Source organism: Chiloscyllium plagiosum, unplaced genomic scaffold (assembly GCF_037043375.1).
Source record: "Chiloscyllium plagiosum isolate Xiang-an unplaced genomic scaffold, Cpla_swu_hap1 HiC_scaffold_10, whole genome shotgun sequence".
NCBI classification, from domain to species: Eukaryota; Metazoa; Chordata; class Chondrichthyes; order Orectolobiformes; family Hemiscylliidae; genus Chiloscyllium; species Chiloscyllium plagiosum.
Genome location: NW_028270148.1, coordinates 33,848,856 through 33,876,346, shown reverse-complemented (window position 1 = coordinate 33,876,346; position 27,491 = coordinate 33,848,856). Strand labels below are relative to the sequence as shown.

Sequence of the window (27,491 nt, the reverse complement as noted above, 5' to 3'; positions counted from 1 at the left end):
CCAACCTAAATTTCAATTTTAATAATTTTGTTTTCAATAGTGAATTAGGAACACATGTCCACCTGGGAGGAAGGAAGGAGGTGGGTCTTCTCAGCTGTGCAAGATCAAGAGTTTTACATGTTATCAAAACGAAGCCTTCAGTTGAAGTACAAAAGGATACAATGGTGTGGGATAGCAGGGTGCCAAGACTTCAGGAGGACCCGGTCACTGTTCACTCTGGAGTGAGATTCCAGTTTTCAGATTTATTTGCATCCTGCTGGATTAGCACTGACATGAAACTGAAACCATTTTGCATCAACAGTGCTGGTGCAAATCACGAGTGAATGAATGAATGATGAATAATTTGAATTCATGCATTTTACATCACCAGAAGTTAAAATGACCCTAGACTGAATATAAATTAAGGTTTATGCTCTGCATATTATTTTTTCAATATATAATCAGCATTGTAATGTTGCAAGTTTGTCTATATCAATGCAACATTGTGACTGGAAGTTACTGGTATTATATGTTTCCAATTTTTCAGCTCCGTAGCCATTGACTTATCTCATTCCCTAGCCATTGTCTGAAGCTGAGCCAAACCATTTACAACCTTGGGTATGACCCAGAGAAGAATTTTTATCACATCTGCTTTGTCACCAACAGAGACAGCTTCTTGATTAGTGAGGGGATCAAGGGTCACAGGGAGAAGACAGGAAAATGGGGTTGAGAAACATATCAACCATGATCAAATGATGGAGCAGACTTGATGGGCCAAATGGCCTAATTCTGCTTCCATACCTTATAGTCTTATTACCTACTTTAACCTCCATAATGTCATATGCTGTCCATCTACTGTTGACTCTTATTGATGACTTTGTTAGCTTTGCATTTGAACAACTAAATCCAATCCTCAAGTTTTCACCCCTATAACCTTAATCTGATTTGCACTCTGCTAACTCACATCAAGTGTTGTTCATATAACAGCCCCTCTCATTATCAGTGACCTTGGTTGACTCTGGTTATACAAGATTGAAATGTCACCGTGCTAATCAAGATCTGAGAGAATGGAGAAACCGATAATGTCAGGGAGCAGGAGACACTGACCCTGTCTGGCTAGGCAGATGGCTACATGACTTCGCTTGCAATTGGGCAGCACAAGCCCTAGCAAGGCAATGTCCGAGGAGCAGTAAAATCGACATTTCGGGCAAAAGCCCTTCATCAGGAATACAGGCTTCAACAGTTTCCTCAATTCCCCTTCCCCCACCTCACCCTAGTTCCAAACTTCCAGCTCAGCACTGTCCCCATGACTTGTCCTACCTGCCTATCTTCTTTTCCACCTATCCACTCCACCCTCCTCACTGACCTATCACCTTCATCCCACCCCCATCCACCCATTGTACTCTTTGCTACATTTCCCCACCCTCCTCCCTGACCTATCACCTTTATCCCCTCCTCCACTCACCTATTGTACTCCATGCTACTTTCTCCCCACCCCCACCCTCCTCTCACTTATCTCTCCACCCTTCAGGCACTCTGCCTGTATTCCTGACGAAGGGCTTTTGCCCGAAATGTCGATTTTACTGCTGCTCGGATGCTGCTGTGCTTTTCCAGCACCACTAATCCAGAATCTGATTTCCAGCATCTGCAGTCATTGTTTTTACATAGCATGGCAATGATCGGGTTCAATCAGCCTCGCTGAGTTGGTTATGTTGTATGGGGATTCTAAACACTTGCAGTGTGGAGGCAAGTGACCAGTGGTTTGGAAGAATTTCGTAGACAGTCTATCTCAGACAATGGGTTAGTGGAAGGACTGGAGTGCACATGTTGCATTGGGGAGTGGCGATGGCATAGTGAATTATGACTGGACTATTAATTCAGAAACTCAGCCGATTGTCTGAGGCCGTGGCTTCAAATCCCATCTCAGCAGATGGTGGAATTTGAATTCAATGAAATAAGATCTTGAATTAAGAAGCTACTCATGACCTTTAAACCATTGTCAATTTTTGGGAAAACCCATCCGGCCTGCAATTGTCTTTCAGGGAAGGAAATCTGCCATCCTCACCTGGTCTAGCCTCCATGTGACTCCAGACCTATAGCAATGTGATTGACTCTGAACTGCCCTCTGGGCAATTAGGAATGGGCAATAAATGCTGGCCTAGCCAGTGACACCCACATCCTGTAAATGAATAAAAACTACCAGAGCTTGGAGCAGGGATTTAGGGTTGTCAAAAGGACATTGTTTTTCTAACAAATATAAAAGTAATGCTTTTGATTTTGATATTACTGTTCTAACATTAACATGCATTAAATAATTGCTATAATGAATAAAATCTAACCATTGTCACCATTAAGATTACGACATTTGAGAATTTGAGAGTGAAAGGTTTTAAAGGTCTTTAGCCACTGTATCACCCTCCCTGAATTTTAACAGGTTGACTGTTCATCAGAACTGTGGAACTGTACATTAGTGTAGGATCACATGGAGGCATTAACCTGTTTGTTTCTCTCAAATGTCATTCGCCAGTACGTTAACAATCTCTGTTTTTATTCCACTGCTGCTTAAAAATTTTTCAGTGGAATTGTTATATAGGTTTGCAGGGAGTTCAGTTATTTTTAATGTTTAAAGCAACCCCAGCATAATTAAGAACAGAAAGTGCTGGAAATATGCAGCTGGTTTGGCAATATCTGTGGAAAGACAAATAGTTAATCAGACGATGAGCAGACATCAAACTGAAACTTTAACTCTGTTACTATCTCCATGGATACGACCAAACTTGCTAGGTTTTTTGGCATTTTCTGATTTTATTTATGCATTTGTAAATACAAGGGGTGGTTCAGTGGTTAGCAGCGCTGTCTCTCTGCTCCAGCAACCTGGGTTTGATTCCAGCCTTGGGTGACTGTTTGTGTGGAGTTTGCACATTCTCCCAGTGTCTGTATAGGTTTCTGTTGGGTGCTCGGTTTCCTCTCACAGTCCAAGATGTGCAGGTTAGGTGGATTGGCCATGCTCAGAGAGTAGTAAGGGTGTGGAATGCTTTGCCTGCAACGGTAGTAGATTCGCCAAGTTTAAGTGCATTTAAGTCGTCATTGGACAGACATATGGACGTACATGGAATAGTGTAGGTGGGATGGGTTTCAGATTAGTATGACAGGGCGGCGCAACATTGAGGGCCGAAGGGCCTGTACTGCGCTGTTATGTTCTATGTTCTATATGTTCTAAATGTGGGGTTACAGGAATAGGGTGGGGGCTGGGTCTGCGTGGGATGCTGTTTGGAGGGTTGGTGTGCACTCGATTGGCCAAATGGCCTCTTTCAGCACTATTGGAGTTTTATGATTACAGCTTCTGAAGTATTTTTGTTTTATAACAGCATAATTAATAATGGACCAAACAACCACGTTACCTATGGGCAGGAAGATAACAGACTGAAGTTTTGTTTTTGCAATGAATTGAAATTGACATATGTTTTCTTTAGAAAAAAACAGGAAAGTATGTTTTATATAAATTTAAAATTCAGTTGTACAATGAGGTAAATGGTAAATTGTTAATGTGGTTATTAAAGCAGTTGTCAGTATGGAGGTGTTTAAAATCACTTGGCAGCTGGCAGGCTGAGTCCTCATTAGTTTGGCTGGCAGGATATTATTTTGTGGTGGCAGGGGATGGTTTCAAGCTTTTGACATCTGCAACATATGAATCATAGACTGAAAACATAGTTCATGGACAGCTTTGTCACAGGAAATATGAGGGGAAAATCCAAATCAGAGCTGGATGTTGTAGTCAGCTTGAGGTTCATTTTATCCAAAAGTACAACACTTCGTCTTTTATTATAATTGTTGTTGAGCTACTTAATGGATTTGGTGGACAAATGTGTACAAACAGCTCATCTAAGAATCCATTTTATATGGGTGAGCTTAAAATCCATCTCATGCAACACAGCCCTTTCTCTCCGTTAAAATCAATAGCATAGTCCTGGAAAATGTGAATAATTTTCCACGTCTTGGGTGCCTTCAGTCAATGAAGGTGGAAAACTACACCAAGATTCATCATTGACTTCAGTGTGCCAGCTCCGCCTCTAGCCAAATGATGAAGAGAGTATTTGAGGATGAGGATCATGAAGCCGAGATTAGGGACATGATTTACCAGTGATTCCTGTGTTGAGTTCAGGGGGGGTGACCTTAAACAAGTTTATAAAACCATGAGTGGTGTAGACAAAATAAATAGCAAGCATCTTTTCTCAAGGGTGGTGAGTTCAAAACCAGGGGGCGTATTTTTAAGGTGAGAGGCAAAACCGAGCAGGGCTTACGTACTAATGGTAAGGTCCTGAACAACGTTCTTGAACAAGTTCATAGTTCTTTGAAAGTGGAGTCATAGGTAGATAGGATAGTGAAGAAGGCATTTGGTATGCTTACCTTTATTAGTGCATTGAGTAAAGGAGTTGGGAGATCATGCTGTGGCTGTTCAGGACATGGGTTCGGCAACATTTGGAGTACTGCATGCAGTTCTGGTCTCTGCAGTATGGGAAGGATGTTGTGAAAATTGAAAGGGTTCAGAAAAGATTTACAAGGATGTTGCCAGGGTTGGGAGTTTGAGCAATAGGGAGAGGCTGAATAGGCTGCAGCTATTTTACCTGAACATCAGAGGCTGAGAGGTGATGTTATAGAGTTTTATAAAATCATGAAGGGCATGGATAGGGTGTAGCCAAGGTCTTTTCCCCTGGGTGGGGGAATTCAAAACCAGAGGGTATAGGTTTAAGGTGAGAGGAGAAAAATTTAAAAGGGACCTTATGGGCAACTTTTTCACGCAGTGGGTGGTGCGTGTATGGAATGAGCTGCCAGAGGAAATGGTGGAGGCTGATACAATTACAACATTTAAAAGTCATCTGGATGGGTATATGAATAGGAAGGGTTTGGAGGAATATGGGCCAAGTGCTGGCGAATGAGACTAATATTAATTTAGAATATTTGGTTGGCATGGACTAGTTGGACTGAAGGCTCTGTTTCCATGCTGTATGACTCTATGCTTTGGAGACTGACAACTATAGCAAGTTCCTCAAAACTCTAAAGAAGTACTATCCATTGTACAAAGGAAACCTATCCAATGCCATCATTAGTATGTCTTGTGTGTAAAGAAAAAGAACAAATCCAACCCAGAAAATTATCACCCCATCAGCTTACGCTTGATCATCAGTTAAGTGATGGAATGTGTCATCAACCATGGGTATTAAGCAGTACCTGCTCAGCAATAATCTGCGCAGTGACACCCAGTTTGGGTCCTCCCAGGGCCACTCAGCTCCTGATTTCATTATAGCCTTGGTTCCAACATGGACAAAAGAGCTGAATTCTAGAGGGGAGGTGAGAGTGATAGCCCTTGACATCAAGGGTGCGTTTAACTGATTGTAGCATCAAGGAGTCCTGACAAAACTGGAATCGATGGGAATCCAGGAACAAACCCTCCGCTGAATGGATGCATACCTGATACACAGGAAGATGGTCTTCGCCATTTGAGATCAAGTATCCTAGCTCCAGGACATCTTTGCGGGAGTTCTTAATGGTAGTGTCCTAGGCAGAATTATCTTCAGCTGCTTCATCAATGACCTTCCCTCCATCATAAGATCAGAACTGGGCATGTTTGCCAATGATTGCACAAGGTTCAGCGCCATTCGCGACTCCTCAGATACTGAAGCAGACCATGTCCAAATGCAGCAAGGTTTGGACAATATCCAGGCTTGGGTTGACACGTGGCAAGTTACATTCGTGCCACACAACTGCCAGGTTATGACCATCACGAATAAGGCATAAGCTAGCTACCGCCCTTTGACATTCAATAGTGTTACCATCACTGAATCCCCACTCTCAACATCCTGGGTGGTTGTCATTGACCAGAAACTCGACTGGACTCTTCACATAAACATAATGGCTACAGGAGCACATCAGAGGCTAGGAATACTGCAGCGAGTAACACACCTGCTGACTTCCAAAGCGTGTGCACCATCTACAAGGCATAAGTCAGGAGTGTGATGGAATACTCCCCCACTTGCCTGGATGAGTGCAGCCCCAACAACACCCAAGAAGCTTGACACCTCCCACAAAATGAATCAACGAAAATAAAATTAGGATCGTCTTCTGATCCCAAGTTCTTAGCATCAGGTCGCTAATTACTCAAAGTCAGTTCCACTGGACAAGGCATGTCAGTACACTACTTGAAACTCAGTCATACAGAGTCTCAGAGGACAATGGAAATGTTTTGGCAATATCTTTAAATCATCACCGAAGAGCTCAGTGATGACTGATGGAAATATCTAGCTTGTAATGGATCAAAACAGAAAAGATTCAATCAGAAATGTGCTGAACATATTGCCTTTATATATTCCAATAAGAAGTCACTCCGAGTCATGATGTTGGAGAGAGCACAACTAACCACCTACAGCTCAATTACCTGATCCTTCAAGCACCACGTTTGCATGTAGTGTTCCACTGGTTTCATTGTTTTTACCCACCCTGATAAATCCAATGACTGCAGATGCTGGAAACCAGATTCTGGATTAGTGGTGCTGGAAGAGCACAGCAGTTCAGGCAGCATCCGAGGAGCAGTAAAGTCGACGTTTCAGACAAAAGCCCTTCATCAGGATTCCTGATAAAGGGTTTTTGCCCGAAACGTCGATTTTACTCCTCCTCAGATGCTGCCTGAACTGCTGTGTTCTTCCAGCACCACTAATCCAGAATCATTGGATTTATCAGTCATTTCAGAACCCTTTGAATGTGGGGGAAGTAAGTCATTCTTGATCACAAGGGATTTGTGAAGAGTGAATTTGTCAGTCAGTTTTGGGAGAGCATTTCAATATGGCGATGGTATTAAAAATGAAGCATTGTTATCCAAGTTATTCAATAGTTGTTCAAAATTCTATCACAGTACCTACAGGGGTAGCAATCAGTTCTAAATGAAAATCCAATTTACTGGAGTTCTTTAAAAACATGCAATGTGGATAAAGAGCCTCTAGACATATCATACTTAGATTTCCACAAAGCATTTGATAAGTATCATTTTGGATGCTATTGCAGAAAAAGAAAAATCAGCATTAAGGTGGTAACATTACCATGGATAGGCTGGCTGGCTGGATTAAAAAAAAGCAGAGAGTATGCATAAATGAGTCTTTGTCTAATTGGCAAGGTCTAATGAATGGAATCCTCCAGAGATCTCTGCTGGGGCTTCAACTTCCTGCAAACTACACTAATGACTTAGATGTGCAAAAGCAACTTAAATGAATTGGCAGACAACTCCAAGATAGGTAGGAAAATATGGGCAGCATAGTGGCTCAGTGGTTAGCACTGCTACCTCACAGCACAAGGGTCCCAGGTTCGATTCCAGCTTCAGGCGATTGTCTGTGTGCATATTCTCCCCGTGGGGTTCCTCCCACAGTCCAAAGATGTGCAAGTCAGGTGAATTGGTCATGCTAAATTGCCCATAGTGTTAGGTGCATTAGTCAGAGGGTAAATGGGTCTGGGTAGGTTACTTTTCGGCGGGTCGGTGTGGACTGGTTGGGCCGAAGGGCCTGTTTCCCCACTGTAGGGAATCTAATCTAATTTACAGACGGATTTAGATAGTTTGAGTGAGTAGGCAAAAATTGGGCAGATAGAGTATAATATGAGTAAATGGGAAGTTCTTAATTTTGGCAAGAAGAATGAAAAAAGAATATTATTTAAATGGAGAACAATTGCAGATGGAATTAAGTATTCTGGCGTATGAGTCACAAAATGTTAATATGCAGGTGAAGCAAATACTCAAAAAAGCTAATGGGATATTATCCTTTATTACTAGAGGAATTGAACTCAAAGGGATGTTATGCTTCAGATATCCAATATTCAATGACATACCTCTCATTCTTCTAAAACACCAGTGGAAACAAGTCCAGCCTGTCCAGCCTTTCCTCATAAGGCATCATTCCTGGCATCAATTGAACAAAGATCTTAAGTGCTTCCAGTGCATTTGAAACCTTAAGTAAGGAAACCAAAACTGCACTGTATTCAAGATGTGGTCTCACCAATGGCTTATTTGAAATGTATAAGATCATAAATGGTTTTGACAAGATAAATATGAAAAGGATGTTTCCTTTTGTGGATGATTCAAGAACTGTGGGATGCTGATTTAAAATTAGTGGTCATTCATTCAAAACAGAGATGAAGAGATTTTTCTCTCTGAGGTTTTTGAGAATTTGGAACTCTTTGCTTTAGCAGGTGATGGAGATGGGATCATTGATTTTCCTACCTAACGTGAACCTAGCTACCTCTGCCTTGAAAATATTCGAAGGTTATTGGGACAGATGGAAATGTGGACTAACCATGATCCTTTTAATGGCAGAGCTGATTCAAAGGGCTGAATAGTTTACTTCTGCTTATTTATACATTCATTCACACACCATACCCAGATTTATTCAAGATACAATTGTTTCAACAATTAATTGATCTACATGTCTGATGAAGGCCAAAGCCATTCAATTTGGACGCAGGGATGTTGAGGGAGTTGTTTAAATATGCAATTGGTACTTTTAAAAAAAATTAATCAGCAGTTACTTCAACAGAAGCACAGCTTGCTGCAAGTTTATGGAGAGACTACTAGGGCTTTTGAGATGCAGTGGTAGTGTCACTACTTTTGGGCAGCACGGTGGCACAGTGGTTAGCACTGCTGCCTCAGAGCGCCAGAGACCCGGGTTCAATTTCCGCCTCAGGCAACTCTCTGTGTGGAGTTTGCACATTCTCCCCGTGTCTGCGTGGGTTTCCTCCGGGTGCTCCGGTTTCCTCCCACAGTCCAAAAATGTGCAGGTTAGGTGAATTGGCCATTCTAAATTGCCCGTAGTGTTAGGTGAAGGGGTAAATGTAGGAGAATGGGTCTGGGTGGGTTACGCTTCGGCAGGTCGGTGTGGACTTGTTGGGCCGAAGGGCCTGTTTCCACACTGTAAGTAATCTAATCTTAAATCTAATCTTAAGAGCTGGGTTCAGTTTTTAGCTGGCCCCAAATATGTCTGAAGAGGTTGATCAGAGTATCTATGGAGAGAATGGACAAGCTGTAATTTAATTGCAGAAAACTGGAATATGGAAAATAGATGTGTTTTTCTAAACTCAGCCAATATATATAAATAGAGTGAAAGTTACCCAGAATGTAATGCCTGTCACATGTTGCTGTTTGTGATTGCATATTAAACTTGGTGAGTTTTGTTATGGTAATTCTTTTAAAACATGGAGCTCCAAAAAATGCATTCAGTCAGATGTTTCCTCAGTAATTCCTTTATCAATTTAGTAATATGAAGGCAGATTCCTTGTCCAGTTGACAGTTCCTTTTTTAAAAATTCTTTCATGGTATGTAGGTGTTGTTAACTAGGTCAGCATCTCTAATTGCCCCTGAACTGAATGACTTGCTCAACCATTTCTGAGGGCGGTTAAGAGTCAGTCACATTTTTGAAGATCTGGAGTCACCTGTAAACCAAATGAGATACAAAGTTTTGTCTCTGAAGGACATAATGATTGCTATTACTGAACTAGCTTTCAATTCCAGATTTTAATTGAATTTCAAATCTACCAGTTGATGTGGTGTGATTTAAACCCATTGTCCCCAGAGTATGTGCCTGAGCCTTTGGATAACAAATCTGGATGGGATTACTCACCATACATAATGGTGATATTTGTAGTTAATAATAGTTCTGGCTTTAAAACATCTATTTTCAACATTATCTGTTCTGTACAGTGGGTCCCACCATAGATTATGAATACGTTGAAGTCCTGGAGTGGAGTTTGACCTGACATTTTATTGAAACCGAGATTTGAGTGCTACCATTAAGCCAGAGGAACAATACAAAATGTTAATGTACTTTAGCAGGGTATTTGTTTTACTCACTTCCTTATTTTTCTTTCCAGTATTTTCCTTACTGTGTCAGATATGCTGGTTTCCAAACAGGCAGCCAATGTACCTGCCCTAGACCTCTCAATATTCTCCTTATAATTATTTAGTTGGAGGTGGCCTTTTGGGTTCCTTCTTCGTCTAATTTGACTTCCGTTCCAATGTGAAATTCTCATGATGCGGTGTGTCATATTTATTCCATTGGAGAATTTGTTTAGCTGTTTGAAAACACTGGAAAACTCAATGGACTGTATTTTACCAGACCACAGGACTGGCTGGGCATTTGGAAACTTTGCAAAGTGGTGCAGAAATGTGGTGTGTGGCATGCCTGTCACTTTCCTTCTGCTATCCCATTTTTCCAACAGTGGAAAAATGTAAGATGAGTCTTATTTCTGGCACCCAACAGAACTCCTTCCTATTTTTCTGGGTGTTTTGACAGTGACAGGGATGGGTACCCCCGCCAAGTTGAGGGGAGACTATCCGATAAAGGCTGGAGTGTTCTGAGATGAAGGGGCATGCCTTCTTTTGGGTATTCTTTTTCACTACCAGAGAGGACTCTGCATTAATGGTACCACCTTTTCACAAAGATGCTGCTGAAATTATATGTGCTGGCTACCAGGCCCTGTCTAGCTTCAGTCTCAGTTACTTGTTCTTGGGGATGACAGCCATTCATTCATCCTCAGCCTGGAGGTGTGGCCACTGCTTGCCCTGCTCAGCTGCCAGTCCACCTATTGGGGCACAGCCCTCTGGGGTGAGCTCCTGAAGGAATGACACCACTTGGTGTAACTGCCAACAACATACACCCCCGTGTCCCGCCACCTGCCAAAGCAAGGTCATCCCCCACGCAGGGAAATCATAAGTGACTTAATTGGGTTCCAGGCCTTGATCACAAGAACTCTGTACAAATATCTGTACAATGGGTTTTATTCCAGTGTGCAGAACAGACAACAATTCAAGATCATTACTTCATTTGTTTTAATTAATGCGGTCTTTAATCTACTATCTAATAAACAAAACAATTTAAGCTCATTCCATACCTTTATATTTATTATGAATTTCCAGAATTTAAATTGTACCAGATCTATTGGATATTGCTGAGCATCTTTATTTCAGGTGTGCTCCATTATCAGTTGCTGCAATTATGAATTTCTGTGGGAAAAGTATCTTTTTGAAATGCTGATATAGGGGAGGGAGATAATATATAGAATGCACATTCTCTGTGCTAAATGAAAAGGAGGTAGCATTCTTGCTTTTTAGTACTATTTCACTCAGTGCTTACAAGCCGTGTCTTGGTGTGTGCTCATTCCTGTTGACTCAGTCTGTGGTGGTGCTGCAGTTTGGCTAAAGAGAAGCACTGCAGCTTAACACTAAGATCAGCAGGAGTAAGGTGCTGGTGGAAAGGCTAAGAAAAGCGCATCTGACAGCACAGTGCTGCAGCTGCTGTTGCTGACACTTGCTGATCCACACTTTAATTTCTGTATGATTGCGTCACCGGGTTATTTGCAGCACCTGCCGGGTGGTTCCCTCTTACTGCATTAGGTCTGTGTGAGTAGTGTTTTTATGATTTTCAGTTTGTGTTTTAGATGGTCAGAAAAGCTGTATTTTTTAAATAGTAATTTTGATGCATTTGATTTTGCCTGTAAAGACAAACAGTTGATTTGGAAATAAATTAATGTTTCTAAAGTCTTGAGATTAGAAACTTATGCCCGTGGGTTTTTCTGATAACTGTGGCTGCATTATTTAATATGTTTTTTTCTCTCTGGCTACAGCATAGAATACGTTTTTTGTTTGCCTTTACTAAGGAACAATATATCTAGGAACCAATTATGCAACATCTCGCTTACAAGTTAAGGATTTCAATGTTTCAGTTGCTCCATTCTGTGGAGTCTTTCAGAGGAAAGATGAAGACAAACATCGCCTTCCTTTTTGGAATGATTGACACTTGAATTGTCCTGTGCATTTTGAGGAGCTTGGGAGGGAGTTGCCTGTCTGTCCTTTTGCTGACACATTAATGTCAAACACAGTGGAGACAAAAGTGAAATGAATTGCCTTGCTTTTCTTTATTGCAAATGTTAGCCCACAAACATATGTTAGCTGTTATTGAAATTCCATCTTCTGTGGGTAGGAGGTATAAACACCCTCATTTGAATTAAAATGGTAGCCTTCATGCCATTAACATTAAAAGCTATTTTAGCAACACCTTTTTGTGCTTGGAGTCACACTACCACTTGTTGTTTGGCTCCAGTCTGAAATACAGAGTAATTGAGCAAAAACTGCTGTAAACATTACAATGATATTTGTGTGTTGTTTTCAAGAACTACAAATAAATCATCACCTCATCTGAACTGATCAATCTTGCAATATATATTTAAATTTTGTTGTGCCAAGTTTGAAAACAAATAATGCTTCTGGAGAAAAGAGCACAGTACTGGCAGAATGCTTATATGTTTAGATAAAATATTGCTATAATTGCGTGCATAATGCACAGTAACATATATACATATAAAAAGAAAAAAATTATACATTTATAAATTCTTAAAAGGGGATTCTTTGTTGGCTATAAAGGATGTTCTGGATGTTACAGTAAAACAAAGAGAGGGGAACATGGAATGCATATGGGATTAAGACAGTGGTCATTTGGCAGGTAAACAGGTTTCTTGTGGTAGTTTCTATGTAATCCTATAGGAAAAAAAACTGCCCATATGGATACAGTTAAGGAATGAGAAGTGAAATGGGAGCATTCTTGATACATATTATAAGCCACCAAATAGCACAGATAAGATACTTCATTGAAATGTGCAAGAACAACAATAATAATATTGGGGACTTTTGACTGTTCTGATAATTGCCTGGAATAAATGTAATACTTCCTATCAAAATTAGAAAAACCCCACAATATTTACATTGCTTCCTGCATCAATAGTTATTCTGTCCAAAGTATAAAGACAAGATGGTTTAGCTTGTTCTGAGAAATTAAATTGGGTTGATAACTAACCTGAGCACCGTAACAATTGGGAAATAATAACCACATTGTAGTTAAGATCACTCTGCCACTAGAAAAGAGTAATGAGGTAAAACCAAACTGAGATGTAAAAAAATTCTGTGAGATAAGAAGGGAACTACCTTATTTTAACTGGCAATAAGTTAACAAGATAATGAGATAGCAGTGGAAAAATGAATGGTCCATAAAATAGAAATATTCCTGTAAGATGAAAGGGGTTGGTGGATTAATAGCGCAATTAGTAGAAGAAATTTAGAAGGCTGTATGTGAATTGGAGATGGAATAGCATTTGTTTAAATGAGGAATTTAGAATTGTTGCAAAGAAATTAAAAGGGACATTCTAAGGGCCATTAAAAAAAGTCAGCACCTAATATGAAAGGAAATACTAAGCTTTTTAAAACATAAACAGTAAAAAAAGTCAGAAAATTCAGAGATGAAGGAAGAATCCAACTGAACAGGATGACTAATTTCCTAATACTCTGATATAAGTTACACTGTTGCCTTCACAGGCCATGCAGTTTGAGGAAAGATTTTCCTCACACTTGGTGATCTATCTCATTTTTTTCTAAAACAGAGGTTTCACATAGGCATCTTCAGTGTTGGATTTAATGGCATACAGTAGCAGTGATGTTGGCTGTCAAGGCGTAGGCCTTGAGTTGGTTTGCAGTAACATCAGAGTGAACATCTTAGGTTCCCTAAGGCCAGCTGATAGGAAGTGGCCAACATGATGGAATCAGCTGTTTGGATATTTGAAGGAAATGAATCATGGGAAGGAAAACCAACTTCTCCATGTTTAAACTGTTAACCTTTTATCTGCCATATGTGTAATCTTATAAATTGTTTAAAAGTCTGGCCTTATTTTTCTGAACTTCAATGAGTACAAGATCAATCTAGTCAACATCTCCTCTGATGAAAGTCCCTCCTTACCCGTGAACCTCTCTGCACTGCTTCCAATGCTCATATATCTTTAATTAGATAGGAAGGCCAAAATTGTTCACAGTATTGCAAGTGCATTCCGATTAGTGCCTTGTATAATTTTAGCAGGACCACCCCATTTTTATACTGCATTCGCTTTGAAATAACACCCACCAGTCTGAAAAAACAGCCTCACCTATTTTATCTGCTGGACTTGGGTACTATGTTTTTGTGATTCATGCACAAGGGCGTCAAGGTCCTTCTGTGCTGCAGTTATTTTTATAGTATTTCCTCATTTAAATAATATTCAACTCTTCTATTCTTCCTATCAAAAAGCGTAACTTCACATTTTCCCACATTATACTCCATCCCCCAACTTTCTGCCTACTCATTTAACCAGTGTCTATCCCTCTAAAGACACTTTGTGTTATCCTCACTACTTGCTTTACCACCTATTTTTGTGTAATTCGCAAACTTGACACTAATGCATTTACTTCTGTGGTCCAAGTCAATAATATGTATTAATAATTGTGGCCCAACCAAAGTCCACGTGGCTGTGTGAGATGCTGGGCCTTTATATCTCAAAATGGCAGCTGAATTCTGTGAACAGGGGTACATGTTTTACCTTCGCCTGACTGTTTTATATAACAAGTGACCTATAATAATGGAAGTACAGCTCTGCAACAAGGAGCCCTTATTGATCTCTCCTGTCAGAAATGTGGAGCTCTTTTGTTGAGTTTTTTAAAAAGTATAAATCCGCATGTGGTTGCCATTCCTTGGCCCTTTCATCCATTGATAACACCATATTCCTTTGAGCAGATGGCAGTTATCTCTTGGAAGTGAGGCTAAAAATCCCTGAAACTGTGCCAGTTCCTTACATTGGACACAAATATAGAAATTCTTGAAAAGCACAAGCTACAGTCATGGTCACGTGCTGCAGAAGTATTTCACAGTTTGGTAGCTTTAATTCAGAGCTTCATCCTTCCTCATATTTTATAAACTATTTTATGTGATGAGCTGAGCTTTGTGAGGGTCACTGCCAATCAGGACTGACACCTAGGAAATAGGAAGACCACTTGCTGCTTGAAAAGGAAAAGTCAGGAAGGAAAGAAGAAGAGGCCGGAGACAGAAGCAAAAAAGGAAAAAGATGAGAGAAACGACAGAAACACAAATGACATTGCAAAGACAATAACAACAAGTGAAAGATTGTATTCTCCACCTTACCATATGCGAGTTCCATTATGAGGTATGAAAATTGTTGTAATTTGCAAACAGTGCAAATGTACTGCCGTGGCAAGAATGTCATTCCAGTCATATTCTCCATTTTTTTCCCACAGCAGTCATGCACAATTCTATAAATTTCAATAACTAAGACTGGATATTACATTTGGTCTCCTCCTATCATAATCAATCTTGCACTCAGTTTAATTCATTGTGAAATGTTGGCTCTGTGAAGAGCCAATGCAGTGTAGTTTGATGCATAATTTAGTATTGAATTATTTGTTTATTTGAAAAGAAAACTGAAAGTGCTGAAAATTTACAGTCATTAGTATTAGGAAATGAAATATGATTGGCCAACAGTGAATTTGCAACATTTTCTGTTTCATGAACCTTCTTGGTATTTTGTTTGCTGTATAATTTTAATCTGGATTTTTTTCATTTTGTTCACATCCTTAAGACACTTCCTTGAAACATTATAGTATTATCTTTTTAAGCACCTAAATTAATTTGTGGCTATTTGTTTTTTGAAAACAATGCAACATTTGCAACTTTCCATGCGTTGATACTATCCTTTGAATCTAATTAGTTTTGGATTGTAACTAAAACGTTTGTAATTTCCTCACCTCAGGTAAAAACATCTGAACCTGGAGATTTGTTTACCTTCAGACGTTACTTTATTCATTGCCATTTTTAAACTCATAATAATGCTTTTCAGATTCTTATTAGAAAAATTTCTACTCAAACCTATACTCTATATCTTTTTCATCGTCTGAAGACCTTATGCTTTTTGAGATCAGTCTTAATTTAATCTATATTTGGAAGCACGACAGAATTGTGCTCTCTGTAATATTGGGCTGTATCTTACATTTTTTTGGCTAAGTCTCAGTTTTTTCACAGAGAGTATCTCTCTGTGAGGCCGAGCAGGATTTTTCGCCACATCGTAGCAACCATAACTCATTAAGTACCTACTGCGCCCCTCTTACCTGATTCTAGCCCCATCTGACCACCTGCTGTTCCTGCAAGGTCCCTCCACTCAATGGATATCTGCTTAAAGAATGATTTGGAGATGCCGGTGTGGGACTGGGGGTACAAAATTAAAAATCACACAACACCAGGTTATAGTCCAACAGGTTTAATTGGAAGCACTAGCTTTCAGAGCGCCGCTCCTTCATCAGGTGATAGTGGAGGACACAATTCTTAAGGCACAGAATTTATAACAAAAATTTACAGTGTGATGTAACTGAAATTATACATTGAAAAATACCTCGATTGTCTGTTGAGTCTTTCATCTGTTCAAATACCATGATAGTTTCGCTTCTTTCATGTGTAAATCACAAAACATTTTTTTTTAAAAAAAGGTTTAAAAAAACGTTTTGTGATTTACACATGAAAGAAGCGAAACTATCATGGTATTTGAACAGATGAAAGACTCAACAGACAATCGAGGTATTTTTCAATGTATAATTTCAGTTACATCACACTGTAAATTTTTGCTATAAATTCTGTGCCTTAGAATTGTGTCCTCCACTATCACCTGATGAAGGAGCGGCGCTCCGAAAGCTAGTGTGCTTCCAATTAAACCTGTTGGACTATAACCTGGTGTTGTGTGATTTTTAACTTTGCGAAAAGAATGGCATGCACCCGGACAAGCACTGCCATTATGAATCTGCTCTGCTCATTGAAAGACATGTTTCAATCCCAGAGAAGGGAAAATGGCACCGCGATTCTCTGACCAAGACCTGGAGGTCTGGGTGGACCGAGTGATCTAGAGGAGAGCTGCCCTCTTCCTGGACAGCTAACTGGGAAGGCACCTGGACCCTAGTCTGAGGTGATTGCCCAAGTCAGTGCAGTATCTACCATTCAGAAGAACTACCAGCAGTTCTGCAAGAAAGGCATTGACCTTCTGCGCTGGACTCAATTAAGTGCCACATTCTCTCTGTTACCTGACACTCTCTTTTTCAGCTCCTGCACTTACCTCCCACCAAGGCTCATCCTCTACCATTCTCGTTATTGCATGCAACATCTTCCCCCACTGTCTCTCGTTCTTCCCATACCACTAATTCTCCATGGTATTCACACTGCCTGTTCACCCATCTGGGACATCTCACTATCTTTTTGACTCCCTATACTAGCACCAGTAGCTCTGTCACTCACTTTCAGCTTGCTCACTCAATCCTTCCATATCCTTTTACAAAAGAACACAGCCCATAACAGTTCGGAAAGAGCTGGGATGAGTGGAGGGGTGCCTGACATCAGGCGCCTCATCCATGACAAGGGACGAATCCTATCCCTTGGGGAAGACCAGGACTGCATCTGCAGCAATGTAAAGTCATCCATGTTCATCGAACTGAGTAAGGACAATTTCTCTTATCCCTGCAATTCACACAGTAGCGCTGTTGTCAATGTCTTTCATTGCACTCCATTTCTAACTATTGGTTGGTTGGCTTTCTCTACCCTGTGCCTTCCAGGTACCAATGGATGTCTGTGACCCTTGTGGAGAAACAGGCTGCTCCTTTCCTTCTCAACTTCAAGGGAATTGTGTTCAAAGCCTCAAAGGAAGTGTCAGCAAGGCAGCCTCTCTCGCCCTGCCAGCTCCAACACTGACACCATGATGAAATGTTTGGGAGTTCGAATTGGTCAGCACCTCACTGCAAGTGCTCCTCAGCTGGCCAAAGAAGAACCAGCCCAAGCCAGTAGCTCTTAGAGGATTGCAGCATACCAGGCCCCTGCTCAGCTCCATGCAGGACAGGATCTTGTGGTATTGGCAATCAGGGACTTGTCAGAATACACAGGAAGAACCAGGCAGTTCTGCGGAAGGCAATAACCCTCATATCTCATAGGCAACAGGAATGCAGCTAAGTCTCAGACATGCAGTTGCCTGGCTGCCTCCATGATTGCCATAGAGAGCCAGATCCAGTTCCCTCTAGGCCTGCTGGATACATACACAAACCTTCATTCCATTTCTCCAAGCATTGGTCCTCCTGATTGAAGGCATGGTAACAGGGGAAATGGAGAACCTGGCGCTCAAAGCATAGTTCCCCTTCCTCACAAAGAGGTGCAAAGGTGCATCTAGCCTGTAGAGGAAGCATGGCCACCTCAGAAGCCACCTCGAAGGATACTTGAGAGGTAGCTGGGCTCTTGAAGGATACTTGAGAGGTAGCTGGGCTCTCGAAGGATACTTGAGAGGTAGCTGGGCTCTCCACTTCCACCCTACACTGCCTAACTCCTCCAATCTTTGGAAGTTCAAGCTGAGGAAGATTCACTTGACTTTGGCAAGGAGAATGGACGATGCCCTAAGTTGGTCCACCAGCAATGTGGATGCTTTTCCCAGCTAGCAGTGGGCTGAAATCACCAGGTACTCACTCTGACTTCCACATCAAGAATTCTTGGGATCTTGTTTTCTTGTAATAGATGGTAAGAGAGGAAACTGCATATTAATGAGATGAGAGAAGTTAATAAGGTCATTAAGAAGCAATAGTCCCCTTAATAGGAAACTCGCTGCTGCTAAGTGAGAATCTTGCCTTGAAGCCTGGAACTTAATTAAAAGATGCAGCGAGTTGTTCCCATTTTTTAAATAGTTCCTCGCTGGACTTCTAATGCGATTCTACCACACTTCTCACCATAGTCCACTTTGTTCTGGCCCTAGAAAGATCCTTCTCTTTATACTTGTGTTGCTTTAACCTGATAGGTTTTATTCAAATATTTAACAATATTTGTCCCCAGCTTTTAACTTTTTACTATGTGGAAGACAATGGATAATGAACTGTCCTTTTTACTGTCACCTTTCCTTCAACCATCTACAAATGACCTTTACAGGTGGTTATGAAATTCTGTCAGGCTGTTGGCAATTATACAAGGGCTGTCTTGAAGAAGTACCAGTGATCATCCAGGCAGAGCTTTCCACTTCTTTCTTTTTCTGCCTGCTGAACTGGGAAATGCCTCTGTCTCCACTGAATTGTGCCATGATTGAGGACTAAGCAAGTCTCATTTGGCATCTACTCCATTCCATGACACTGAGCATAACTGTGAGAAAAACATAGATAGCTCTATATACTGGGCCCTTTCTAACAACCCAGCCTCTTGAGAAAACACCTTACATACTTCATCCTTATCTTTGTACAAGATAAAATTGGTTAAAATTCCCCTGATCGTAAATTTCACACCCATCCTTTCCTTACTGTACCATCAAAGTTCCCAGAAACTCAGGGATCCTAGTGCTTCACACCCCATTCCATTATTTGTATTTCTCCTTTTATGCATCAATTCTTATTCATACTTATGCCTCCAACTCTACTTAAATATATTTAATGACAAAGCAGAAGTCAGCAATTTTCTTTTCAGTAAAAGTAAATGGTAAACTGATAGGGGTGTTCATGAGCACAGTACCTTTCAAAACATAAAATGGTGTCCATTACAAAATTCTTAAAAGGGTATGATGAGGCAGTGCCTGTGTTGGACTGGCTGGACAAAGTTAAAAATCACACAGCACCAGCTTATAGTCCAACAGGTCTGTTTGGAAGTATAGCTGTCGGAACGCCGCTCCTTTGTCAGGTAGCTACCTAATGAAGCAGCAGCGCTCCGACAGCTAGTACTTCCAAACAAACCTGTTGGACCATAACCTGATGTTGTGTGATTTTTAACTTAAAAGGATAGACAGAGTAGATGCAGAAAGGATGTTTCCCTGAGCTACAGGACACAACCTCAAAGTAAGATTCAAGCCATTTAAAGCTGAGGAGGAACTTCTTCATGAAGAGTACGGTGAACCTTGGGAATTGTTTAGCCCAGAAGGTGCTGGAAGCTCAGTCATTAAGGTGAAGAGAGTGATTGATAGGGTTCTAATTAACAATGAATCGGGGATACAGAGATGGTATAGGAATTTGGCATTGAGGTCGATGATCAACTGGGATCCAGAACGGAGCAAACTCGAAGGGCTGAATGGTCTGTTCCTACTCCTATGTTCCTAACTACTATATCTGGGAGACTATTCTGTAGATTAATTGCATAATACATGGCAAGGAGTTGGGGGAGGAAATCTCTTCCAATAGTATTCTGTTCATATTGATTAATTTTGTAGGAGAAAGTGAGGGCTGCAGACGCCTGAGATCAGAGCTGAAAATGTGTTGCTGGAAAAGCACAGCAGGTCAGGCAGCATCTAAGGAGAATCGACGTTTCGGGCATGAGCCCTTCTTCAGGAATGAGGAAAGTGTGCCAAGCAGGCTAAGATAAAAGGTAGGGGGGAGGGACTTGGGGGAGGGGCGTTGGAAATGCAATAGGTGGAAGGAGGTTAAGGTGAGGGTAATAGGTCGGAGTGGGGGTGGGGGCGGAGAGGTCAGGAAGAAGATTGCAGGTTAGGAAGGTGGTGCTGAGTTCAAGGGTTGGGACTGAGACAAGGTGGGGGGAGGGGAAATGAGGAAACTGGAGAAATCTGAGTTCATCCCTTGTGGTTGGAGGGTTCCTGGCAGAAGATGAGTAAATGTCTGTGTTGATTCGGTCACCCAAGATAGAAATGGAGAGGTCTAGGAAGGGGAGGGAGGAGTCTGAGACGGTCCAGGTAAATTTGAGGTCGGGGTGGAAGGTGTTAGTAAAGTGGATGAATTGTTCAACCTCCTCGTGGGAGCACGAGGTAGCGCTGATACGTCATTGATGTAGCGGAGGAAAAGGTGGGGGTGGTGCCAGTGTAGCTGCAGAAGATGGACTGTTCCACATATCCTATGAAGAGGCTGCTTCGTGCTCCCACGAGGAGTTTGAACAGTTCATTCACTTTACTAACACCTTCAACCCCGACCTCAGATTTACCTGGACCGTCTCAGACTCCTCCCTCCCCTTCCTAGACCTCTTCATTTCTCTCTCAGGCGACCGAATCAACACGGACATTTACTCTAAACCGACCGACTCCCACAGCTACCTAGACTACACCTCCTCCCACCCTGCCCCCTGTAAAAATGCCATCCCATATTCCCAATTCCTTCGTCTCCGCCGCATCTGCTCCAGGAGGACCAGTTCCAATACCGAACAACCCAGATGGCCTCCTTCTTCAAAGACTGCAATTTCCCCCCAGACGTGGTCGACGATGCTCTCCACCGCATCTCCTCCACTTCCCGCTCCTACACCCTTGAGCCCCGCCCCTCCAATCGCCACCAGGACAGAACCCCACTGGTCCTCACCTACCACCCCACCAACCTCCATATACATCGTATCATCCGTCATCATTTCCGCCACCTCCAAACAGACCCCTCCACCAGGGGTATATTTCCCTCCCCTCCCCTATCAGCATTCCGAAAAGACCACTCCCTCCGTGGCTCCCTCGTCAGGTCCACACTCCCCACCAACCCCACCTCCACTCCCGGGCACCTTTCCCTGCAACTGCAAGAAATGCAAAACTTGCGCCCACATCTCCCCCCTTACTTCCCTCCAAGGCCCCAAGGGATCCTTCCATATCTGCCACAAATTCACCTGCACCTCCAAACACATCATTTACTGCATCCACTGCACCCGATGTGGCCTCCTCTATATTGGGGAGACAGGCCGCCTACTTGTGGAACGTTTCAGAGAACACCTCTGGGACACCCGGGCCAACCAACCCAACCACCCCGTGGCTCAACACTTCAACTCCCCCTTCCACTCTACCAAGGACATGCAGGTCCTTGGACTCCTCCATCGCCAGACCATAGCAACACGATGGCTGGAGGAAGAGCGCCTCATCTTCCGCCTAGGAACCCTCCAACCACGAGGGATGAATGCAGATTTCTCCAGTTTCCTCATTTCCCCTCCCCCCCCACCTTGTCTCAGTCCCAACCCTTGAACCCAGCACCACCTTCCTAACCTGCAATCTTCTTCCTGACCTCTCCACCCCCACCCCCTCTCCGGCCTATCACCCTCACCTTAACCTCCTTCCACCTGTCGCATTTCCAACGCCCCTCCCCCAAGTCCCTCCTCCCTACCATTTATCTTAGCCTGCTTGGCACACTTTCCTCATTCCTGAAGAAGGGCTCATGCCCAAAACGTCGATTCTCCTGCTCCTTGGATGCTGCCTGACCTGCTGCGCTTTTCCAGCAACACATTTTCAGCTCTGATTCATTTTGTACTAATGTTCTATTTTTATATAGTTACATCTTAAATTAAATAACTTGTGTATATTTATAAATCACCTATGAAACGTAATGGGATATTATATGTCTTTGTGCAGTTCTATGCCCAACTCATGGACAGATCTAAATTACAAATAGTAAAGATATTTGATAAAGTTGCCTCTGCTTCTGTGCAGTGTTATGAAGGCTCATTCAGCACTGCAGAAATGTTTTGTAGGTTCCAGCAGCTTAATTTTTGAAAAGCTGGCAGTGGATGTGAATTTCTTATGTTTTTCTAGGTGTAGTCATGACAAATGAACGTCATGGGGAACTAAGTATGTTAAATGCAAAACAGTGCATGTCTGTTCTGATATGAGAGGGAATAGTTTGGGCATTATATCCAACCTTAAATTAGGTTAAATATGATGTTAGGATAGGCACATTAAACCATGGTAGGTTCATATTTTGGCCTTAAAATTAATTTTAAAGCTAAACGGGTCATGGATTTTGTTGTGGTCAGAGCTTAGATACTGGATTCCACCTTGATGTGGACAGGTGTTTGAGGGATCAGTTTGGCTCTGACTTGAAGACCATCTTTGCACCAGAGATTATATTCTGCTGATTTAGAGCCAATTCTACTCAGTTGCAGCCAATTCAGCAATTCTCTGTTTGACAGCTGGAGCCAATAGGCATTTGTCCAGTTGGCTTTGTGGCTTTGTTTGCTGACCAGGGCTAAATGGGTCAGCCACAGGTGTGGTTGTTCAAGTTGTATACATGATTTGGAGATGCTGATGTTGGACTAGGGTGTACAAAGTTAAAAATCACATAACACCAGGTTATAGTCCAACAGGTTTAATTGGAAGCACTAGCTTTCGGAGCGCCGCTCCTTCAACAGGTGGTTGTGATAAAGGAGCGGCGCTTCGAAAGCTAGTGCTTCCAATTAAACCTGTTGGACTATAATCTGGTGTTATGTGATTTCAACCAAGTTGTATACAGTCTTTAACTGATCCCTAACCACTCATTAAAATCCATTGTGTTCTATTTGTAACATAGTCTTGCGAGCTGCAAAGCTGGTATGTTGCGCAGTTTTTGTGTCTTTTCAGCAAAAGACAGTCCATGTGAATGTATCACTAATTATGAAGCCATATTTGTAAAATATTTATCACTCAAGATATGGTTCATTCATAAATTGGTGTTAGATTTTCATTCTATTCTACTGAGCTAGGCAGTTTGTTAGAGCAGCTAACTACCTACAGGCCAAATGTTTGATTGTGTACTCTTCTGAATGGGTATTCCAATGCTGTGGTTCTGTTCGCCGAGCTGGAAGTTTTTGTTGCAAACATTTCGTCCCCTGGCTAGGCGACATCATCAGTGCTTGGGAGCCTCCTGCGAAGCGCTTCTTTGATGTTTCCTCCGGTGTTTATGTGGTCTGTCCCTGCCGCTTCCAGTTGTCAGTTTCAGCTGTCCGCTGTAGTGGTTGGTATATTGGGTCCAGGTTGATGTGTTTGTTGATGGAGTTTGTGGATGAATGCCATGCCTCTAGGAATTCTCTGGCTGTTCTCTGTCTGGCTTGCCCTATGATAGTAGTGTTGTCCCAGTCGAATTCATGTTGGTTGTTGTCTGCGTGTGTGGCTACTAAGGATAGCTGGTCGTGTCGTTTCGTGGCTAGTTGATGTTCATGTATACGGATTGTTAGCTGTCTTCCTGTTTGTCCTATATAGTGTTTTGTGCAGTCCTTGCATGGTATTTTGTACACTACATTAGTTTTGCTCATGTTGGGTATTGGGTCATTCGTTCTGGTGAGTTGTTGTCTGAGCGTGGCTGTTGGTTTGTGTGCCGTTATGAGTCCTAGGGGTCGCAGTAGTCTGGCTGTCAGTTCCGAGATGCTCCTGATGTATGGTAGTGTGGCTAGTCCTTTTGGTTGTGGTATGTCCTCGTTCCGTGGTCTTTCTCTTAGGCATCTGTTGATGAAGTTGCGCGGGTATCCGTTTTTGGCGAATACCTTGTATAGGTGTTCCTCTTCTTCTTTTTGCAGTCCTGGTGTACTGCAGTGTGTTGTGGTCCTTTTGAATAGTGTCCTGATGCGGCTTCGTTTGTGTGTGTTGGGGTGGTTACTTTCATAGTTTAGGACTTGGTCTGTGTGTGTGGCTTTCATGTATACCCTTGTAGTGAATTCTCCGTTCGGTGTTCTCTGTACCATCACGTCTAGGAATGGGAGTTGGCTATCCTTTTCTTCTTCTCTCGTGAATCGGATTCCTGTGAGTGTGGCATTGATGATCCGGGGTGTTTTTTCTATTTCCATGTTTTTAATGATTACAAACGTGTCATCGACATATCTGACCCAGAGTTTGGGTTGAATTTGTGGTAGGACTGTTTGTTCTAACCTTTGCATAACTGCCTCTGCTATGAGTCCCGAGATTGGTGATCCCATGGGTGTTCCGTTGATTTGTTCATATATCTGGTTGTTGAATGTGAAGTGTGTTGTGAGGCACAAGTCCAGTAGTTTAAGTATGCCGTCTTTGTTGATAGGTTCAGCGTCCTGTTTTCTGTTCTGCCACACATGCAGACAACAAGCAACATGAATTCGACTGGGACAACACTACTATCATAGGGCAAGCCAGACAGAGAACAGCCAGGGAATTCCTAGAGGCATGGCATTCATCCACAAACTCCATCAACAAACACATCGACCTGGACCCAATATACCAACCACTACAGCGGACAGCTGAAACTGACAACCGGAAGCGGCAGGGACAGACCACTATAAACACCGGAGGAAACATCAAAGAAGCGCTTCGCAGGAGGCTCCCAAGCACTGATGATGTCGCCTAGCCAGGGGACGAAACGTTTGCAACAAAAACTTCCAGCTCGGCGAACAGAACCACAGCAACAAGCACCCGAGCTACAAATCTTCGCACAAACTTTGGGTATTCCAATCTTGTGAAAAAAACCTTTTCCAGCTTACTATGTACAGATTAAAATGTTTTGACACTTTCTTGACCTGATATCTGTTGTGATACTTTGTTTAAATGAGATATTCATTTGTGTGCGCATGTGTTGTGTTATTTCTATGGACTATTATTACATTTCACACTGGAATCACTGCAATCTCAACCAGGAGTTACTTGTCTTGGTTAGGCTAAAATTTGGGATATCATGAGATAATCTAAATGAATAAAGCTGTGTGTGATGCTAATGACTTGAAGCTGTATGCTCATGCCTTGTCCAATCATTTTGCAAATAAAAGAGGGGAATTTTATTATGGCAGTTTGAGCAGGATTTGAACTCTGTTCTGAAAGATAGACAGCACCTAACTCTCTGTATCACCTCTTTCTGCTTGGACATAATTTAAAAGGAAAAATATGTCTCCAGTATTTTTCTGTTCTCCCAGACTTTGGTTGATTACAAAAACATGGTTGGTGATGATACATTCGATTTAAAAATTCCATACTTTTCTTTGACTTTCTCTCTTTGTCTCGCTCTTTCTCTCTAGTTTATTTTTCACTAAAGTCAAACTTGAAGCAGTTCATACAGGACCAGAGGAAGCTCTTGAAACCTGCAGAAATATGTTGAATTTGTGGCAGACAACCCACGCTGCACAGTTCAGGTAGGTCTTGTTACCAATACTCCATATTAAAGTTATACCTCTGATGTCTTTTCATTAAAATTGATTTTGCTTCAATTACTAGATTATAACATGGTTTGTAAATGTATTACAATACTTTGTACACAAAGCATTCTGTTAAAATATGTTGTGAAATAGAGTATGCAGGTCAGCAGCCATCCAGAGCTTAAAAATGTGTTGTTGGAAAAGCGCAGCAGGTCAGGCAGCATCAAAGGAACAGGAGAATCAACGTTTCGAGACTGACTCTAACGCAATGAGAGGTACGTCAGGTTCCAAGAGATCAATTGTGTTGGGGGTCTCTCTATTCTGTGGCACAGACAGATGTTTCTGAAGATTCCTGAAGAAGGGCTTATGCCCGAAACGTTGATTCACCTGTTCCTTTGATGCTGCCTGACCTGCTGCGCTTTTCCAGCAACACATTTTTAAGCTCTGATCTCCAGCATCTGCAGTCCTCACTTTCTCTCAGCAGCCATTCAATCTGGTACTTAAATGACACAGACAGTGCAGCTATGTACTTAACACATGAAAAACAAATTATCTTCAATGCTGGAAATCTGAAATGAAAACAGAAAGTAGTGGAAAAAAGAACTCTGCAGGTCAGGCAGTGTATTTGGAGAGAAAGCAAGTGAGATTTTCCAGTTAATAAACTTTTCAAAGATCACTGTTATTTGTAGGATGTTGATGTGTGCAGGAGCATTGAATCTCTCTTCCTGGAATGATTTGTATTAAATACCCATATTTCTTTAAGTGAACAGGAGGTTTGCTCTAATAGTGGGGTGAGGGGAATGAAATAAAATATCATAGATGAAAATGCAATGTTTTTGTTACGGGCCTGCACTATAATTTTAATCTATTTTCTATTTGTAAGTGACTAAGACCATAAGATGTCGGAGCAGATTTAGGCCATTTGGCCCATCAAGTCTATTTTGCCAGTTGACCATGGCAGATATGTCTCTTGATTAAACTTAAAAATATAAGCCGTAAGTATTAAGTGAGCCTGGAGCAGTGTCTTGTAGGGGAATAAGACAGTGCTATTTTCTGGGTCTATAGATTGGAAGAAGCAAAAATGGCCTTTCGTCGAGTGATATGCTCTTCTTGTTGGATGTGGGAGTTTAAGGAGAATTCACATGATACTGAGGATGAAACCTGCACGGGTGGCACGGTGGCACAGTGGTTAGCACTGCTGCCTCACAGCGCCAGAGACCCGGGTTCAATTCCCGACTCAGGCGACTGACTGTGTGGAGTTTGCACATTCTCCCCTTGGCTGCGTGGGTTTCCTCCGGGTGCTCCAGTTTCCTCCCACGGTCCAAAAATGTGCAGGTCAGGTGAATTGGCAATGCTAAATTGCCCGTAGTGTTAGGTAAAAGGGGTAAATGTAGGGGAATGGGTGGGTTGCACTTCGGCGGGTCGGTGTGGACTTGTTGGGCCAAAGGGCCTGTTTCCACACTGTAAGTAATCTAATCTAATCTAATCTAATCAAATGCTGTTGGTTGCAAATCCTATCAGATCAAATGGATCAGTTGGAGAGACAGAGGCAATGAGGAATTTACAAAAACAAGGGGTGTGATGGATGGCAGTTATAGGAAGGGAGAAAAGTTGCAGATACAGTCACGTAGAGAAGTAGGCAGTTAGTGCAGGAGTCTTCTGTAGCTATCCCCATTTCAAACAAGTATGCTGTTTTGGAAATGTAGGGGGTGATAGATTCTCAGGGGAATGTAGCATGAACAGCCAAGTTTCTGGTATCGAGACTGACTCTAACGCAATGAGAGGTACGTCGGGTTCCAAGAGATCAATTGT

General features: G+C 42.0%; 1 protein-coding gene across 2 annotated transcripts in view; it reads left to right on the top strand.

Moving 5' to 3' along the window:
* Window positions 1-27,491, top strand: part of LOC122552723 (tetratricopeptide repeat protein 7A-like) — a 417,993-nt gene that overhangs the window by 214,762 nt on the left and 175,740 nt on the right. For both annotated transcript variants that reach the window (XM_087991260.1, XM_043695623.2), the window contains exon 16: window positions 25,563-25,676. In XM_087991260.1, the coding sequence (XP_087847386.1) occupies window positions 25,563-25,676 (114 nt within the window). The remainder of the gene's footprint in view (window positions 1-25,562; window positions 25,677-27,491) is intronic.